The sequence below is a fragment of the Salmo trutta genome, chromosome 24 (assembly GCF_901001165.1).
Source record: "Salmo trutta chromosome 24, fSalTru1.1, whole genome shotgun sequence".
Classification (NCBI taxonomy): domain Eukaryota; kingdom Metazoa; phylum Chordata; class Actinopteri; order Salmoniformes; family Salmonidae; genus Salmo; species Salmo trutta.
The window spans coordinates 23,880,367-23,899,461 of record NC_042980.1 but is presented as its reverse complement, the minus strand read 5'-3'; the positions used below and the strand labels follow the sequence as shown (position 1 = coordinate 23,899,461).

The 19,095-nt window shown below is 40.3% G+C and overlaps 1 protein-coding gene across 8 annotated transcripts in view; it reads right to left on the bottom strand.

The window, feature by feature from the left end:
- lrp1bb (low density lipoprotein receptor-related protein 1Bb) overlaps positions 1 to 19,095 on the bottom strand; it is a 441,142-nt gene that overhangs the window by 27,261 nt on the left and 394,786 nt on the right. For all 8 annotated transcript variants that reach the window (XR_003869151.1, XM_029711578.1, XM_029711581.1 and 5 more), the window contains 11 exons: positions 17,199 to 17,398; positions 16,740 to 16,928; positions 16,429 to 16,577; positions 16,049 to 16,142; positions 15,545 to 15,661; positions 14,789 to 14,908; positions 13,526 to 13,645; positions 7,629 to 7,745; positions 2,518 to 2,624; positions 1,363 to 1,495; positions 232 to 338 (listed from right to left, as the gene is read on the bottom strand). Coding sequence is in view for 7 of the 8 variants with exons in the window: in XM_029711578.1 (XP_029567438.1) it covers positions 232 to 338; positions 1,363 to 1,495; positions 2,518 to 2,624; positions 7,629 to 7,745; positions 13,526 to 13,645; positions 14,789 to 14,908; positions 15,545 to 15,661; positions 16,049 to 16,142; positions 16,429 to 16,577; positions 16,740 to 16,928; positions 17,199 to 17,398 (1,453 nt within the window). In the remaining variant the exon portion in view is untranslated. The remainder of the gene's footprint in view (positions 1 to 231; positions 339 to 1,362; positions 1,496 to 2,517; positions 2,625 to 7,628; positions 7,746 to 13,525; positions 13,646 to 14,788; positions 14,909 to 15,544; positions 15,662 to 16,048; positions 16,143 to 16,428; positions 16,578 to 16,739; positions 16,929 to 17,198; positions 17,399 to 19,095) is intronic.

Genomic DNA, 19,095 nt, shown 5'->3' with positions numbered 1-19,095 from the left:
TTTGCATACTGGTCTTACACTAAAAGGGCATTATAATTATTTTCACAATTTCACAGCATTATTCCAACCTCATAGTGTGGAAATATATATATATATAAAACACAAGAAAATCACTTTTTTTACTGCACTGGACATTACTTACTGTAACTTCTTTGTAAATAAACAAAAAAGGTGCAGTAAGTAAGTATAGATTGATTGATATAGATGAGTACCAAGCAGAGCCACACCCACCTCATCTGACCCGTCCAGACAGTTGTCCTGTCCATCACATCTCAGACTGGCCGACACACACCCTCCACTGGCACACACATACTCATTTAAGGAGCAGGAGGGGAGCACTGGAAACACAAAGATCAGAGACATAGAGCTTTATGAGTGTACACACTCTACCAAATAATAATATAACAGCCATCATTCACAGCATGAGTGGGGCTGGTTTGTACCTGTTCTGTACACTCATAAAGAAGGTTGCATGCTCCATGTTAGCCTACTGTAAGTGCTAAAAAAATGCTACAACCCTTTCTTTCCAAACCAGCAGTGCTGGACATTGGACAGATACTAGGTCTAAATATGATGTCTTCCCTCAGGCTAGGGCATGCTGTGTGCTGCCTGCTGCTGAATTAAGTGGTCTGAAACACACCCACACAATCATCACCACTGGGGCTCCGGATGAGGTTACACTGGCTAGCTACTGTACTGTAGTGGCTGCACTTCAGTAGAATACAAGGCATTTTCTGTTAGAATGGGAATGAGCCAATATCAACCCACTTACTGTGGGTAAAACACATGGCGTACTGATGCAGTAGTTATTTGGGGTGGCAGGTAGCCTAGTGGTTAGAGTGTTGGGCCAGTAACCGAAAGATTGCTGTATCGAATCCCCAAGCTGACAAGGTAAAGATCAGTCGTTCTGCCCCTGAACAAGGCAGTTAACCCACCGTTCCTAGGCCATCATTGTAAATAAGAATTTGTTCTTAACTGACATGCCTAGTTAAAGAAAGGTAAAAAAAATACAAAAAATACAAAATGTATTAATTGGTTCCAGAATTGGAACAGTAATTCATTACATGTCACATAGAAAGTAGCTTTGGCATTTCTCCTGCTAGTACCTCGTAGCTATCGTAAAGGGTCAAGCAACCCCCCCACACCAACATTTCCTCATCTTACCCTACACCCCATTAAGAAGTCCAGAAAAACTATTTTTGTCCTATTTTTTAACTGAAGAATATAAACTACAACACTCCATGTTAGAACAGGAGCTCTGCAGTGATTCTCAGCTTTTAAAAACGACTTCAATTTCACATTAAAAAAGTTTTGGGGAAACGTTCCCTTCCGACCTTGTCTAGTCTTTCTCGTATACTGTACCTGTTCCCTGGCAGCTCCTCTCGTCCTCTCCTGTCTTGCAGTCCTCTTGGCCATCACAGAGCCACTTGAGGGAGATGCAGAGGTTATTGAGACACTGAAACTGGTCCTCAGCACACCGAGCCTCACAGCCCTTCTGTAGAGAGATATACAGAACAAGAAGCTCACATTTACAATAGGCTCATACTTGACACCACAGATGTTCCTACTGTATAAGAAAAATAACATCAGGTAATACTTTATTTGAAGGGTACCTACAGTACATAAGGACTTCATAACATTCATTACCCATACATAATGCATTCATAGACTATGTTAACTCTTTACAGTGAGTGTTCATTGCCAGTTTATTAGGTTTTTGGTAAGAATTGTGGGGGGGGGGCAAGAAAAGTAGTTGTTTACAAGAGAAACCATGCATCGCTGACAAATGTTTACATACTCTGAACTAAATATACAGTTTGACCCAGAAAGACATCATTGGGACCACACACACAATAATGGATTATCAGAGGTTGCACATAGAGGGGATTATTCATACTATATACTGTAATTGCTGTGGAGGTATTTAACAGAGCAATAAATTACAAGGCATAATAAATGGGTAATTCCGTGCCTTTCACCTTGAATTAGCCATTCCACAATAGAGTTTTGAATATTTTCTAAGGATCGTCTCATTTTTCATGAATAGCTCACGCTTAAAAAAAAATCACATTCTGCAAAACAGGTCCACAACTCCTATGCAAGGCTAGTTAATGCCGTATTTTGAGTTAGTGAACCAGTTTGCATAATTATTTATACATTTGCATAAGAGCAGAAACATAAAACGTCTCTCTATTAAGACATTGTCAGCCTTAGTAGGCTATTCTCTCATGCGTTCCAATAAAAAATGTAATATTTAACGATTTGGATTTCATAATGCTATTAAATCATCAAGCCCGTTGTTGCATTTTCAATTCAATAATCATGCCTTTCAGAAAAAACTAAAACATACATTGATGTTTAGCCCTCAAAAATAAAGAAATAAACATGGGGTTAGGGTCAATTCACTCAAATCAGATTATTCAAGAGTGGACAGACACGAGGTTGTGATTCACACAGTTTACAGGCTATAACATGCTATTTAAAGGCTGCTGTTAAATGACAACAGTGATCACTGACCTCGTCTGAATTATCATGGCAATCATAGTCTCCATCGCAGCGGAATCGAGCCGAGATGCAGTCCCCGTTAGCACAGGCAAAGTCCTTGTGGTTACAGGTCAATGGCTCTGAGTCAAGGGGAGAACAAGGACATTACCACACTTGAAACAGAAATGAGGTAGGAGCCGCAATAGAAATGAAGTAGGAGCCGGCCCCCAAAAACGATACGCTCTACCACCTACCGATAATTAGAATTGTTAAACAACGCTACCTGGATCTTCATCATTTTCTACAAGGCTCTAGCACTCCCTAGCAAGTGATGTCTGTTATAGACTATTTATAGTTATAAACTAGAATATATACACTTTTATACATATACAATAGTCGTGAAAAAGCAACCAACCTCTAAGAAAATACACACATGGGTCTTTATAAGAGGTGTCATAAGAGAAGAGAATCCCATAGACCCCTTTTACAGGAGATATCTCTTTAGCATTGCATGCTAATCATCTGGCAGTAGGCCTACTGTATAAACCATCTGTTGGCTTGTCGGAGACGTTTGTTGGACTTGATAGTTGGCATGCCAGTGGCTTTCAAGATGTTAATACATTCATAGCTATAGTGACAGCTTAGGAGACAGTATACTCCTGAGCCCTACTATCTGGCAACCTCCACTCTGCACATTAAGGTACACTGTATGTCTAGGTCTCTGAGGACAACATTATGCCATATTTAAGCAGCATCAAATTCCAGTGCTGGGGTTTTCCCCTTATCCCCTTGTTATCATGGACTGTTAACTGACTGTAGGGAGTGAAGGTAGTTGTGTTTATGAGCTGATCTGTTATCATGGACTGTTAACAGACTATAGGGAGTGTTATGAGCTGCAGTTAGAGGAAAGGTCCCAGCAGAGCCTGCAGTCTGCAGCAGATTGTGATTTGCAGCCTCTCTCTCTCTGCTAGCCTAGCTGGCACACCTGCTTAATTCTTTACCATCCAACACTCGGCTGGACTTTATTTGCATTTTAAGTGACATCAATAGGTAAGGGGAATAAGCATATAATAAATCAAATGAACGATGCATACTCAGCATAAAATGCAAATACACACATGGATGCTTGTGTGCACGCACACGTACATAGTGCAGAGATGAGATATGGACTAACTGGGTTAACAAAGACCTTTCATAAGTAAACATAAACTTTATTCCAGCAGTTGGTGATGAATATGTAAACAAAAAAAAGTGAGCTTGGGAAAATTACAGAGGAGAGACGCTATCAAAGCGGAGGATTCTCTGGAGCTCTGACTTTCTTTCAGATCCAAAGAGGTTGGAGCGGGAACATGCTCAGAGGGCATAGCCAAGTTATAAACAGCTAGGTACAGCGCTCCACTGAGCTGCCAGCTGCTTAACTTTGATTGTGGGAACACTTTACAAAGTTTAGCAGAGGAATGGTACAGTATAGAAAGACACAAAGCAAGAGGGAAAAATAGAGTAACACAGTTCATCCTTAAACAGTCCCAAAATACCAACTGATGTGCGCAAGTGCATAAGCAGAGTAAATACACATGACTTCTCCATGACTTTGAACCATATTTCCATGACCAACAATTGGTGGCGTCTCTATATACATATACAAAAGTAAGCGTAATGTGGTATCGACACTGGTAGGCTGCTCTCTGATCCCATGTACCACCTCCTGTCATTGTGGAAGGCATTAACCCCCACAAAGTAGAACACCTGTTAGGTAACTGTACAAAACACATGTGGTCAACTCTCAGTCTGGAGAGCTACTGGGTGTGCAGGCTTTTGATCAAGCCCTGCTCAAACACAGAGCCAGTTTATCAAGGTCCGGTTGAGCAGCTAATTTTTTAAATGTGGTTTGTTACAGGAGGACTGGAATAAATGCCTGCACACCCATTAGCTCTCCTGGATGATGGTTGACCACCCTTGATCTACTGTATAACATTGAAACCAAATACTTGTTATGCCTTTTGAAATAATTAGCAAATTTTTTATTGACTATCCGAAACTTACAATATACTTGCAGTGAAGCCGCTCAAAAACGACACCAATAATTAGCTCACTATCAAAGATCAAATGGCTTTGATAGACTACAAATATTTTCATTCAGCTAAAGCGAGCCCGCAAATCTTCCTCAGGAAATTTACTTTTTCTAGTTTAGTCATATTTATCTTAGCTAGCTACCTTAGAAGAGTTTACTTTTCAGGCTGACTAGCATCTATTGAGTTGCAATGTCCCATATATTGGATGCCTAAATCAACTGGAAGTATCTACAAAACAAGCGTTGATGTCACGAGCGTCTAGGACCAGTAGATAGGTGAAATCAGGAGCAGGAGACAGAGGGCCGGAGCAACTGAGTTTTAATAAGAAATACCAGTCGTAATAGCCGTTGGGCACAGGGCGTGTGGCGAAGTCTGCCAGGAGAAAACACTTTTCTCAATAAAAACAAAGAAGCGCACTGAAAAAACAAACAGCGCGCGGGGCGCAGCCCGGCAATATAATGACTTCTTAATCGGATACAATACAACTGTCCTTCGTGAACAAATGAACAATCCCGCACGAGAACCCCAACTGAAAATACACATTAAATAACCCCCCACTAATGACAAACACAAAACAGGTGCGGGATAGACAGACAAAACCAACAGACACATTAACAACGATCGGTGGCAGCTAATAGGCCTGCGACGACGACCGGCGAGCGCCGCCCGACCGAGGAGGGGCGCCACCTTCGTTAGATACTGTGACAGTTGAAGACACATAATCCAAAAGAAAGGCTACATCAAAAACCTTTCTCCTAACATTACTGTTTGCAATTCACAAATTGATTCACCACATTTAAACTGATTCCCAACTAATACAATGGCAAAGTGAATCGTTTGTTTTTTGTCCAAAATATTTGTTTAAATTAATCATATGAATAATTGAAAAAAAGTATGTACAGTTGGAAGTTTACATACACTTAGGTTGGAGTCATTAAAACTCGTTTTTCAACCACTCCACAAATTTCTTGTTAACAAACTATAGTTTTGGCAAGTTGGTTAGGACATCTACTTTGTGCATGACACAAGTCATTTTTCCAACAATTGTTTACAGACAGATTATTTCACTTAAAATTCACTGTATCACAATTCCAGTGGGTCAGACGTTTACATACACTAAGTTGACTGTGCCTTTAAACAGCTTGGAAAATTCTAGAAAATGATGTCATGGCTTTAGAAGCTTCTGTTAGGCTAATTGACATCATTTGAGTCAATTGGAGGTGTACCTGTGGATGTATTTCAAGGCCTACCTTCAAACTCAGTGCCTCTTTGCTTGACATCATGGGAAAATCAAAAGAAATCAGCCAAGATTTCAGAAAAAAACTTGTAGACTTCCACAAGTCTGGTTCATCCTTGGGAGCAATTTCCAAACACCTGAAGGTACCATGTTCATCTATACAAATAATAGTAGGCAAGTATAAACGCCATGGGACCACGCAGCCGTCATACCGCTCAGGAAGGAGACGCGTTCTGTCTCCTAGAGATGAACGTACTTTGGTGCGAAAAGTGCAAATCAATCCCAGAACAACAGCAAATGACCTTGTGAAGATGCTGGAGGAAACAGGTACAAAGGTATCTATGTCCACAGTAAAACATGTCCTATATCGACATAATTGAAAGGCCGCTCAGCAAGGAAGAAGCCACTGCTCCAAAACCGCCATAAAAAGACAGACTACGGTTTGCAACTGCACATGGGGACAAAGATCGTACTTTTTGGAGAAATGTCCTCTGGTCTGATGAAACAAAAATAGAACTGTTTGGCCATCATGACTATCGTTATGTTTGGAGGAAAAAGGGGGAGTCTTGCAAGCCGAAGAACACCATCCCAACCGTGAAGCACGGGGGTGGCAGCATCATGTTGTAGGGTGCTTTGCTGCAGGAGGGACTGGTGCACTTCACAAAATAGACGGCATCATGAAGGAGGAAAATTATCTGGCTATATTGAAGCGACATCAGTCAGGAAGTTAAAGCTTGGTCGCAAATGGGTCTTCCAAATGGACAATGACCCCAACCATACTTCCAAAGTTGTAGCAAAATGGCTTAAGGACAACAAAGTCAAGGTATTGGAGTGGCCATCACAAAGCCCTGACCTCAATCCTATAGAAAATCTGTGGGCAGAACTGAAAAAGTGTGTGCGAGCAAGGAGGCCTTCAAACCTGACTCAGTTACACCAGTTCTGTCAGGAGGAATGGGCCAAAATTCCCCCAATTTATTGTGGGAAGCTTGTGGAAGGCTACCCAAAACGTTTGACCCAAGTTAAACAATTTAAAAGCAATGCTACCAAATACTAATTGAGTGTATGTAAACTTCTGACCCACTGGGAATGTGATGAAAGCTGAAATAAGTCATTCTCTCTACTATCATTCAGACATTTCACATTCTTAAAATAAAGTGGTGATCCTAACTGACCTAAGACAGGGCATTTTTACTAGGATTAAATGTCCGGAATTGTGAAAAACTGAGTTTAAATGTATTTGGCTAAGGTGTATGCAAACTTCCAACTTCAACTGTATGTATGGCCTTATTCGCGAGTGTCGATGGAAAGTTTTTTGGGACATAAGAAAAACATGAATACATGCTAACAACGGCTAGTTAACTAGAGGGTACAAGATATGTTGTGAATTGGCTACCTAGTTATTAGTCTGTTCTCTATCATATTTTATAGGCTAGGCCTACTTGCTGCTGCAATGTCCAACTGTCTCTCTGTCCTTTAGCAACGGCCCACTTGTCTTGCACACATGCAGGTGACGCACGCAAATAGCAAGAGTGTCATTCAGATCCTGGCTGATAAGTAGATTTTTATTTGATTGATAAAACTTGTTTTAATTTTAAAATTACATTAACATAAATTCTAAAAGGAATTTTCATAAAATCCCTCAAATTTGGTAAAATGGATTATTTTCCAAAACTTTTCCAGGCCTGGAAAATACTATTTCAAAATTCCATTACTTTTCCATGATTTTCTTGACCGTATGAACTCTAGTTGGCCTGTACGACGTCAAGAGCATATATAAGTTGCTAAAAGCTAGGAGGGAGCTAAGAAAGTAGAGCAGCAGACATAGGCGTACTCACTGCAGTTCTGCTCATCTGAGTTGTCTCCACAGTCGTTCTGGCTGTCACACCTCCAGTGGTCCGGGATGCAGTTGTTATTTTCACAGCGGAATTCATGAGGTCCGCAGGTCTTTTCATCTTTTTTACATCAGGAAACAAACAAACAGACAGATGCAAATGTCTTCAAAGAGCATGAATATTAATGGTGGAGCTATCATATTTCGATGTGTAATCATCATTTCCTCAGGGTTTTCTCGTAGTGCAAGGCTGACACCAAGTTCAAAACATCCCTCGTACTCGAGAGACACTAATACATTGTAAGATGAAATACCTGACTGTGCTGCCAATTGCTTAGATCTCCTAACAGAATCTATGACAACAACTTTGCAATATTAAACACCTTTTGTTAAGACCCTACAAAATATTTGCAAAAAAATATTTGATAAAATGATGTCTTCCTAAGATTGGTGATATAGTGTTACCTCCCCTCCCTGTGAGACTGTTAAGGCAGAAACTAAAATAAGAATGAGGTAATTTTTGATTATGTCATCCAATAACTGACTGACCTTAATTGCCAACATTTTTTGCTATGTTATAAATATACATTTAATTTATTAATCTCAAAAGTTTGATACAGAGGGTTCTGTTTCCTAAAACCAGGAGACAAAAAACACCTTTCAAACTTATAAAAATATGTATATCTAAATTCCACGTAATGGCTTTCAAAGTCACAGCCAAGTCTCTTTTTTAACTACATTTATACATAAGTATTTAGGGAAAATGACCAGAGTATAACAGTTCTCACGTAGAGGGTTAGGTATCAGAAGGAGATGGTGACAGGTGTGGCAGGATGCTGTCATAGTCTTTATATGATATACAGTACCAGTCAAAAGTTTGGACACACCTACTCATTCAAGGGTTTTTCTTAATTTTTACTATTTTCTACATTGTAGAATAATAGTGAAGACATCGAAACTATGAAATAACGCATATGGAATCATGCAGTAACCAAAAAAGTGTTAACCAAATCAAAATATATTTTATATTTGAGATTCTTCAAAGTAGCCACCCTTTTCCTTGATGACAGTTTTGCACACTCTTGGCACTCTCAACCAGCTTCATGTGGTAGTCGCCTGGAATGCTTTTCAATTAACAGGTGTGCTTTGTTAAAAGTTAAAATGTGGAATTTCTTTCCTTCTTAATGTGTTTGAGTTGTGTTTTGACAAGGTAAGGGTGGTGTACAGAAGATAGCCCTATTTGGTAAAAGACCAAGTCAAGAACAGCTCAAATAAGCAAAGAGAAACAACAGTCCATCATTACTTTAAGACATGAAGGCCAGTCAATGTGGAAAATGTCAAGAACTTTTAAAGTTTCTTCAAGTGCAGTCGCAAAAACCATCAAGCGTTATGATGAAACAGGCTCTCATGAGGACCGCCACAGGAAAGAAAGACCAAGAGTTACCTCTGTTGCAGAGGATAAGTTCATTAGAGTTACCAGCCTCAGAATTTGCACCCCAAATAAATGCTTCACAGAGTTCAAGTAACAGACATCTCAACATTAACTGTACAGAGGAGATAGCATGAATCAGGCCTTCATGGTCGAATCCCTGCAATGAAACCACTACTAAAGGACACCAATAAGAAGGCGAGACTTGCTTAGGCCAAGAAACACGAGCAATGGACATAGAACGGTGGAAATCTGTCCTTTGTCTTGATGAGTCCAAATTTGAGATTTTTGGTTCCAACCGCCGTGTCTTTATGAGATGCAGAGTAGGTGAACAGATGATCTCCTCATGAGTAGTTCCCACCGTAAATTATGGAGGAGGTGGTGTTATGGTGTGGGGGTGCTTTGCTGGTGACACTGTCGTGATTTATTTAGAATTCAAGGCACACTTAACCAGCATGGCTACCACAGTATTTTGCATCGATACGCCATCCCATCTGGTTTGCGCTTAGTGAGACTATCATTTGTTTTCAACAGGACAATGACCCAAAACACACCTCCAAGCTGTGTAAGGGCTATTTGACCAAGAAGTAGAGAGATGGAGTGCTGCATCAGATGACCTGGCCTCCACAATCACCCGACCTCTACCCAATTGAGATGGTTTGGGATGAGTTGGACCGCAGAGTGAAGGAAAAGCAGCCAACAAGTGCTCAGCATATGTGGAAACTCCTTCAAAACTGTTGGAAAAGCATTCCAGGTGAAGCTGGTTGAGAGAATGTCATCAAGGCAAAGGGTGGCTACTTTGAAGTATCTCAAATATAGAATATATTTTGATTTGTTTCACACTTTTTTGGTTACTACGTGATTCCATACAGTATGTGCTTTTTCATAGTTTTTATGTCTTCTCTATTATTCTACAATGTTGAAAATAGTAAAAATAAAGAAACACCCTGGAATGAGTAGGTGTATCCAAACTTTTGATTAGTACTGTATATATTGTATTATTATTATTTCAGTGTCATACTCCAATTGGTGCCCAGCCCACATTATAAGAAACAATTTCTTAGTTGCTGTTCCAATGTGACAACAGGGGCAGGAGGGGAGAGCACACACACACACACACACACACACACACACACACACACACACACACACACACACACACACACACACACGAGGGGAAACTCATTAGGAGCCAGCCACTAACAAGATTTAAAATAAATACTGACACAGCACTATAGATGATATATAAGAACATCTACTTTATATCTTACTTAGCTCATTAGAGCTTCACTTTTACAATCAAATGTCAGTTCAAATATATCATCATCCTTGAAAATGTATGACTAATTTGAGTAGTATACCTATTTTTTATTTATTTTTGAGCACTTTTTCAACTTTGGCACTGGATCGATTTGTGTCTGAGTGTACTGAAATATCTTGTTGAAAATGCCACTTGATAAAGAGTAACAGCAACTCAGAAGCATAGATAACAATCACAGGGAAATCAATGTAAGGAGGGAGCTGCAGGGAAGTGACAAGCCATTATAAAACATCCTGATGATAGCTTTTTCAGATGTCACTCAAATGAATTTCTGCTGAGATTGGCATGCTGATAACACCCACCACACACACCAGGGTTTCCGTTAGCTGGTAATTGCCGGCTAACGGATTAATTAAAAGCTAATAAATACAATTGTAGCCGGCCAAATTGTCCGAGGCTACATATCATACATCCTTGTTTCATTCTCGAGAGAGAGGAGAGGAGAGGAGAGGAGAGGAGAGGAGAGGAGAGGAGAGGAGAGGAGAGGAGAGAGAGAGAGAGAGAGAGAGAGAGAGAGAGAGAGAGAGAGAGAGAGAGAGAGAGAGAGAGAGAGAGAGGAGCCTTGGGATACTGTTAATAGCGAAGATGGAGGCCATTTTCATTGAAGTAAAATGAAAGTTAGAAAGTATGCCTATAGTGAAAAGCCTACCAGGGCAATGTCCTCCACATGGACAAGTTTTTAATATTGTAGTGGACATAAATGGGAAGAATGTTGGCGTGTCCAAATGCAGGCTACTGCGCAACTAGCTATTCATGTAGGATGGTAGTTTTTTTTCCCTTCTCGTATTTATAAACATTTTATCATTATTATTACTGTATATCATTGTTATTACTGTAGGCATATTTATTCATCCAAACCAGTTCTTTAAATATGCGACATGTGTTTTGGTTAATTCTGTTGAGACATTTTTGGTGGCTAAATTAAGTTCGATCTGTCTCTTTAATTGTGTGCTCCATATTTAGTTTAAGAAATAGTAAGTTATAAGTAGGCCTGTTGTAAAATACTGTACATATCACTAGCCTATTGCTGTACATTTGTTGGGTATGGTAGGCACTAGCCTTTCTTAGTAATTGCTGCAATACAGCCTGTTCAAAACGTTTGTGAAGTTTTAAACCAGTTCTCAAGTGTTTTGTTTCATTCTGAGCCATTTTCTTTGGCCAAATTAAGTTCCAACTGTAATGTTGTGTTAGCCGCAATATAATATCCTGCTCATATTTTCTCTATAAATAATGGCTTAACTTACTTTTGGTATTAACCTAATTCAGTTTAGAAACTTTTGTGAAGGTTTGGTGTGGTTATTAGCCCATTATACTGCAGGCCTATGGTACTAAGGCAGTGCGCACAGGTGCTCCAACTGACTTCGACAAATACACTTGAGGTGATGCTTGTCTTCATAAAAGATATTCTGATTGAAAATGAATGAACAAGCCTCCTCCTGTATGGCTATATCTGTATAGCAGAGTCAGTAGGCTAGCCTATCTGACAAGGATAATACACGTTGGTGTTGTAGCACGTCGTCGGCCATATCTCTCTCTCTCTCTGGGACTATGCCTAAGCTTCTCTTCAATTATATATATATATATATATTTTTTATATTAATATCATACACTGGACGCCTAAGCCAACAGTATAGGCCTATACATGCAATGCCCTGATGCATTTAGTGCTCAAATCCCCGACAGCTGAACCATGAGGTGGACAATTATTATTTTAGGAAAGCAAAAACCAATAAGCTATAAAGTTTCTAATGCTACACATTGAAACACAAGCAACAGTGTTTTTGTCATTTGTTCTAGGCTATTTTAAGGACACGTAAATGTCCCTCATTTTTTGATAGCGCTGACTGCATGGGTCAACGCCATAATGGGTTATGCACCCAATGCATATGGATGACTGGTACATTTCTTAAAATGCCCGATAAATTAAAATCTTCCGGGTCACTTGTCCGGCACAAAATGTTCCTAACGGAAACCCTGACACACACACACACACACACTCAATTGAAACCATTGAAGATAGTTATTTTCTCTCAAATTGACCAATTGATTAAATTGGTTAAGCCAAATAACAAAGAAAGAAAAGTTTGGTTTGGAAGCGGTTGGAGGCCTGTAATAGCTGTCTCCATTAAATGAAAGGCCGTTTTAAGCAGTGAACGGCTATCCTAGAGTGGTATTGGCTCATGAAAGGTGAATTATTTCATGTATGAACTAGTTGTGCAAGGGCTGAAAAACACTGACTTCCACACAGGTAAAGAGAACTAGTAATGGAAGAATGAGATTTAAAAAAAATAAAACATTCTCAAGGACAATGGTTTAGGAGTATGATTTCACTATCCTAATTATCCTCCATATCGCACTCAATTGTTAACTGAACAGCATTTAGGAAACGTTAATTAAAATGTTACAACTTCTAAAAGAGATCTCTTTAGTTAGCGGCAATTATTAGCTTACAGCCTGTTTTGAACTTCAGAAGAGTTAGTATCTAACAAAACAACCAATACTTTGAGTGAAGAAACAATTGATCTTGAGCTGATCGATTTTCCCAAAGATTATGGCAGCCTATCTATCTACTCAAATAACCATTGGACTGAGATGAAGAGGAAAACAGCCTTAAAAGATAGAACACTTGCTAACACTGCACAAAGGCCCAAGAAGGAAATTCATGTGGAACCTTGATCTCTTTCTTCTAGATGTGAGCAGAGCTAAAAATCATTGAAAGCCTAATCCAGAGGAAATAGTTGACTTAAAAGTAAAACACAGCTCAGTGAATTCCTAGCTTCACAGTTTCAAGTCATGACCAGTGGGAAAGATAGTTGTATGAGGATGGAAAGTATCTCTACCACTGAAAATACCTTGAAAATAATACTCTAAACTATTTGTGGGGGTCAAAACACTAAAGAAGAAGGGACCATGATGCGCTAACTATCCAATGTGATGTCTGCTGTTTTGATACCATACACACTACTGAAAAGTCTGACATCCAGTGCTGATAAACTACCAGTCTTTATGGCTGCTTCAACTCAATCAGTACAGAGCAGATTAGAATGAACCCATGCGTACAATTAATTCATTTCCTAATCACAATTTCAACCGAGGAGCAATAAAACTATAGGACTGGTTTGATTTATGATTTTAACGCTCCCCCACTCACCACAATTAGCCTCGTCTGACCCGTCTGTGCAGTCCGGGTCCTCATCACACACCCACAGCTTGGAGATGCAGTGCATGGAGGCCTTGCACTGGAACTGATCCGGGGAACAGGTGCTCTCCGCTGTGGAGAGGAGGGGGTCCAGGTTTACAACAGGCCAAATCAAATCAAATGTTATACAACTGCTGTAGACCTTACTGTGAAATGCTTGCGGGGAAGGGAGAACAATAGGGGATGGGAGAGAGTGATAGAGAGAAAAGGGGGAGAGAGAGATAGGGGAAGAGAGAGAGAGATAGGGAGATGGAGAGGGGACAGACGTAAGGAGTAAGAGGTGAGCAAACAGCCCTAAAGCCTTGAACACATGGATTAATAACTATAATTTACAGAGGCAGGAACTTGCTGTGTTAATAACATGTATTACTATACCTTACAGATGGAATCATCAGCCTCTGATTTAGAAATAACTGACTTGCAAACAGGTTAACACAATAAACAGATCAACCCAAATATCTGCAGTCTAGAAACATCCAAGTCAGTTTAAAACTCAGATAACCATCCACGTCAATGGTTTCCATGTGTTTGATGCCATTCCATTTGCACTGTTCCAGACATTATTATGAGCTGTGCTCCCCTCAGCAGCCTCCTGTGATTGGCACAGTGTTCCTGATAAGGTCTACTACATTTACAAATGTACATCTAGAGTCTGATTAAGAGTGAGAATGCCTACGACTCCTACAGTGTACTGCGATGGCTGAAGTAATTATAAAGCTCTCCTTCACTCCATAGTGACTCTCACTCCATCTTGAAATCACAGGCAAGCAAAACAAATGTAGCAACCCACAGACACTTTGTCAGAGGTATAACCTTACTGCTGATAGCTAGAGTTACCATCAAATAATATAAATACCTATCTGTTCTCTCTTTCATTTTCTAATTCAATCATAGCTAATCCTCTCACACAGGGAAAGGGCTAAACAAGCATGCCTTTGGAATACCTAATCACTATCTGACTCCCTATTATTTAAGGCAGCACGTAGGCTCTGAGCTTCACTATAAATTCAACAGTAAGGACCTTTAGGATTATTTGTCTCAAACTGTCAGATACCACCTTTACACAAAAATGTCCATCTCATGCTTTGTTGAACTGCTGGCAAAAAAATATAAAATGGAAAATAATCCTATAGAACAAGTCTAGCCTAAATTAAAAAGTAATCTAAAGATTCCTAAAACAATCCCTCTGGTAGTAATTTAGAAGGTTCTTCTTACGACAGTCTGTCTCATCCTCTCCGTCTCCACAGTCGTCCTGTCCATTGCAGCGGAGGTTTAGAGGGATACACTTCTGTTTCCGGGTGCATTTGAACTGCCCTGACAGACATATGTACGTCTCTGAAAGATAAAATAGAGGAGAGGAGGTAGAACCAAGCGTCCACTTAGGGTGAAAATCATCCATCAACAAAAACATGTAGGACAAAAGGCTGCATCACCTTAATGTAAAGTGAAGTTGTTGACTTAGCAAAGACAACCTAATAAAAAAATAACAATGCTTTGAAATCAAAGCACATCCACACATGGGCTTGACATCAATCCATACTTGTTCTTTTTTTGTATTGCAGCAACATGTCTTGAAAAGGTATCAAGCGGTAAGAAAAGGTATGAAGCTGCTGGCTAACGTATTGTTTGATTTTCCATCTAAACATCAACAGGTTCAGTGTGAAAGTCAGTAACAACTAGTCTTCTTTAATGGACATGCTATTGTGGCCAGATACCAGATGTATGTTTTTGTGTTGAAGCAAGATGTATCGAAAGGCATCATTAAAAGGTATAAAGCTGCTTGAAGATGTATCGTTTATCTGCTTTTCCCCCTGAACACCAACAGATAACAGACTCCTACAGAAAGACTCAGTGTGAAGGACAGTAACAACCCTAGAAATATTATTCCTAGAACTGGGAAGCCCCTTAGACCATGGCAATTTGACACCAGTCTTCTTGAATGGGGATGCATGTTCCAGTCTTCCTCCTTACCACAGTTAGCCTCATCTGAGTTGTCTCCACAGTCGTTCTCCCCATCACAGATGAAGGGAGGTAGAGCACAGAGACCAGTGCCACACTGGAACCGACCGGGCTGACATTTGAATTCAGCTGCATGAAAATTTGCAATGTTATCTCAGAATGCAAAGCCAGCAAATTACAGTACTTGTACACTGAACATTATGTATGCTCACGTATTATGATAAGCTACACATTCGTAACAAAAAAATACTTAATGACAATGAAAAACAACAGTTCTTGCATTTCTGAAAAGCATTTGTAAACATGCATTTAATACACATTCTAAAGTTAACTTCAAAACGCAGAATATTATTTCAAATACTCTCAGATCACAGTTAAAGATCACAGCAAAAATGTATAATAAAAAAAATGTAGTTTCCAAGGCTGAGTTATAGATTGAATTTGGTCTACCATACCAGGATCCCCAGTAAGTCCAGTAATGCATAGTTTGTATAAATTGGAAAACATGGTACTCACGACAGTCAGCAGGCTCGTCTGAGCCATCGCCACAGTCATCCACAGTGTCACACTTCCACCAGAAAGGAATACACTCGTCTGTCCCGCAGCGGAACTACAGAACACACAAATTAATCAGACAGAATTCTAACTCAACACAAAAAATGTATTCTAACTTTCCATTCGAGTTGTTCAAAGCATAACAAAGCAACACTACTATTTTCATGGGACTTAAGTTACAGAAGCAAGGCAGGAAAGAAGAGAGTGTGATATAAATAAAGAGAAAAAGCATGAAACAACAGATCTGCCTTAGGGAAAACCCAGAATATAATAACAAACTGGAAAAGAGTTACCATATTATCTACAAGTGCCGAGGAGAGTGTGAGGGACTAGGCACTGACCTGACTTGCAGTGCAGTTGGAGAGACAGGTTTTATTGTCAGCGGCGAGGTAGAAATTAGTTGGACAAGCACACTTGTGTTCCCCGCTGGGGGAGAGGAGACACAAGTGGCTGCATCCTCCATTGGCCACCTGACACTGGTGCTTGGGCACTGCACAGAGGGGGGGGGGGCAACACCAAAAGTACAACATCATTAAACTGAACATTAGCCACATTCTTAATATCATACCCTATATAATTACATCCCATATAATAATAGCATAACCATAGGCTGGCAGGTGAGGGGACTGCTTGGCTGGGTGGGTTACTCTACCTTCAGGTTGGCGTAGTGAATGGTAAATCTTAACAGACTTGATGGCTTGCCAGGAGTTAAGCAGCTCTATCCCCTGGGCCCCAGTTGTTTTATGTGCCCGTCGGAGTGATTTGGATTTCCCATCCGTCCAGTAGACAAAGTCCTCAAACAGTGTCAGACCCATCACACCTTGGATGTGGTCGTAGGACACTGGGAAGAGACACAATACAGGCAAAAGAGAATCGCCATTAGTGGATGAGCCTGCAGCATGACAGCAGATCTGTCTTACCAAACACAACTATTATGACTGCAGAAGCCAACAAATGATCAGCAGTGTGTTGTAATCAGACCTGTGTTTAAACATATTAGTTTTCTTTCAAATACTTTTAATAGATCAAATACTTCCATTATTCTCCAATTTGTTTTGAGGAGGTGAGGAGAGAGGATGCAAGGAAATGTACCCATTGTATTCTGCCTCACCTTTGTGTCTCTGGGAGCCATCCATGTTGGCAAACAGAATGTGGTTGTCGTCAGCCCAGTACAGCCTCTTGTTGGTGTAATCTATAGTGAGGGCAGTTGGGCTGTAGATCTCCTTGTCGATGATAACGACCTGCCCACGGCCATCCATGCCCACACGACCAATATAAGGGGACTCACAGCAGTCCACCCAGAACACATACCTACACAGGGAGGAATGTGGCGAGGTCTTAGAAGATCTCACTAACAAAACATTTTAAAAACAGTAGGTTAAATGTTACCAAAAGTTAGTTGCGTTAGGACCTAGGATCAAGGGAGACACTCAAGTTTTATAATACTATATCTCTTGACACATTGATGAAAACAGTCATGGCCTCTAAACCTTCAAGCTGCATACTGGACCCTATTCCAACTAAACTACTGAAAGAGCTGCTTCCTGTGCTTGGCCCTCCTATGTTGAACATAATAAACGGCTCCCTATCCACCAGATGTGTACCAAACTCACTCAAAGTGGCAGTAATAAAGCCTCTCTTGAAAAAGCCAAACCTTGACACAGAAAATATGAAAAAAAATATCGGCCTATATCGAATCTTCCATTCTTCTCAAATTTTTTGGGGAAAAAGCTGCAACTCACTGCCTTCCTGGAGACAAACAATGTATACGAAACACTTCAGTCTGGCTTTAGACTGAGACTGGACTTGTGAAGGTGTAAATTACCTTTTAATGGCATCAGATCAAGGCTCTGCATATGTCCTCGTGCTCCTAGACCTTAGTGCTGCTTTTGATACCATCGATCACCACATTCTTTTAGAGAGATTGGAAACACAAATTGCTCTGCACTGACAAGTTCTGGCCTGGTTTAGATCTTATCTGTCGGAAAGATATCAGTTTGTCTCTGTGGATGGTTTGTCCTCTGACAGATCAACTGTCAATTTCAGTGTTCCTCAAGGCTCCGTTTTAGGACCACTATTGTTTTCACTATATATTTTACCTCTTGGTGATGTCATTCGGAAACATGATGTTAACTTTCACTGCCATGCAGACGACACACAGCTTTACATTTCGATGAAACATGGTGAAGCCCCAAAATTGCCCTCCCTGGAAGCCTGTGTTTCAGACATAAGTGGATGGTGGTAAATGTTCTATTTTTAAACTCGGACAAAACAGAGATGCTAGTTCTAGGTCCCAAGAAACAAAGATATTCTGTTGAATCTGACAATTAATGTTGATGGTTGTACAGCCGTCTCAAATAAAACTGTGAAGGACCTCGTCGTTACTCTGGACCCTGATCTCTCTTTTGACGAACATATCAAGACATTGCAAAAATCAGAAACTTTCTGTCCAAAAATGATGCAGAAAACTTTATCCATGTTTTTGTCACAAATTCAATGCTCTACTTTCCGGCTACCCGGATGAAGCACTTAATATACTTCAGTTAGTGCTAAACACGGCTGCTAGAATCTTGACTAGAACCCCCCAAAAAATTCATATTACTCCAGTGCTAGCCTCTACACTTGCTTCCTGTTATGGCTTGGGCTGATTTCAAGGTTTTACTGCTAATCTACAAAGCATTACATGGGCTTGCTCCTACCTCTCTTTCCGATTTGGTCCTGCCGTACATACCTTCACGTACGATACGGTCACAAGACGCAGGCCTCCTTACTGTCCCTAGAATTTCTAAGCAAACAGCTGGAGGCAGTGCTTTCTCCTATAGAGCTCAATTTTTATGGAATAGTCTACTTATCCATGTGAGAGACGCAGACTCCATCTCGACCTTTAAGTCTTTATTGAAGACTCATCTCTTCAGTAGGTCCTATGATTGAGTGTAGTCTGGCCCAGGAGTGTGAAGGTGAATGGAAAGGCACTGGAGCAACGAACCGCCCTTGCTGTCTCTGCCTGG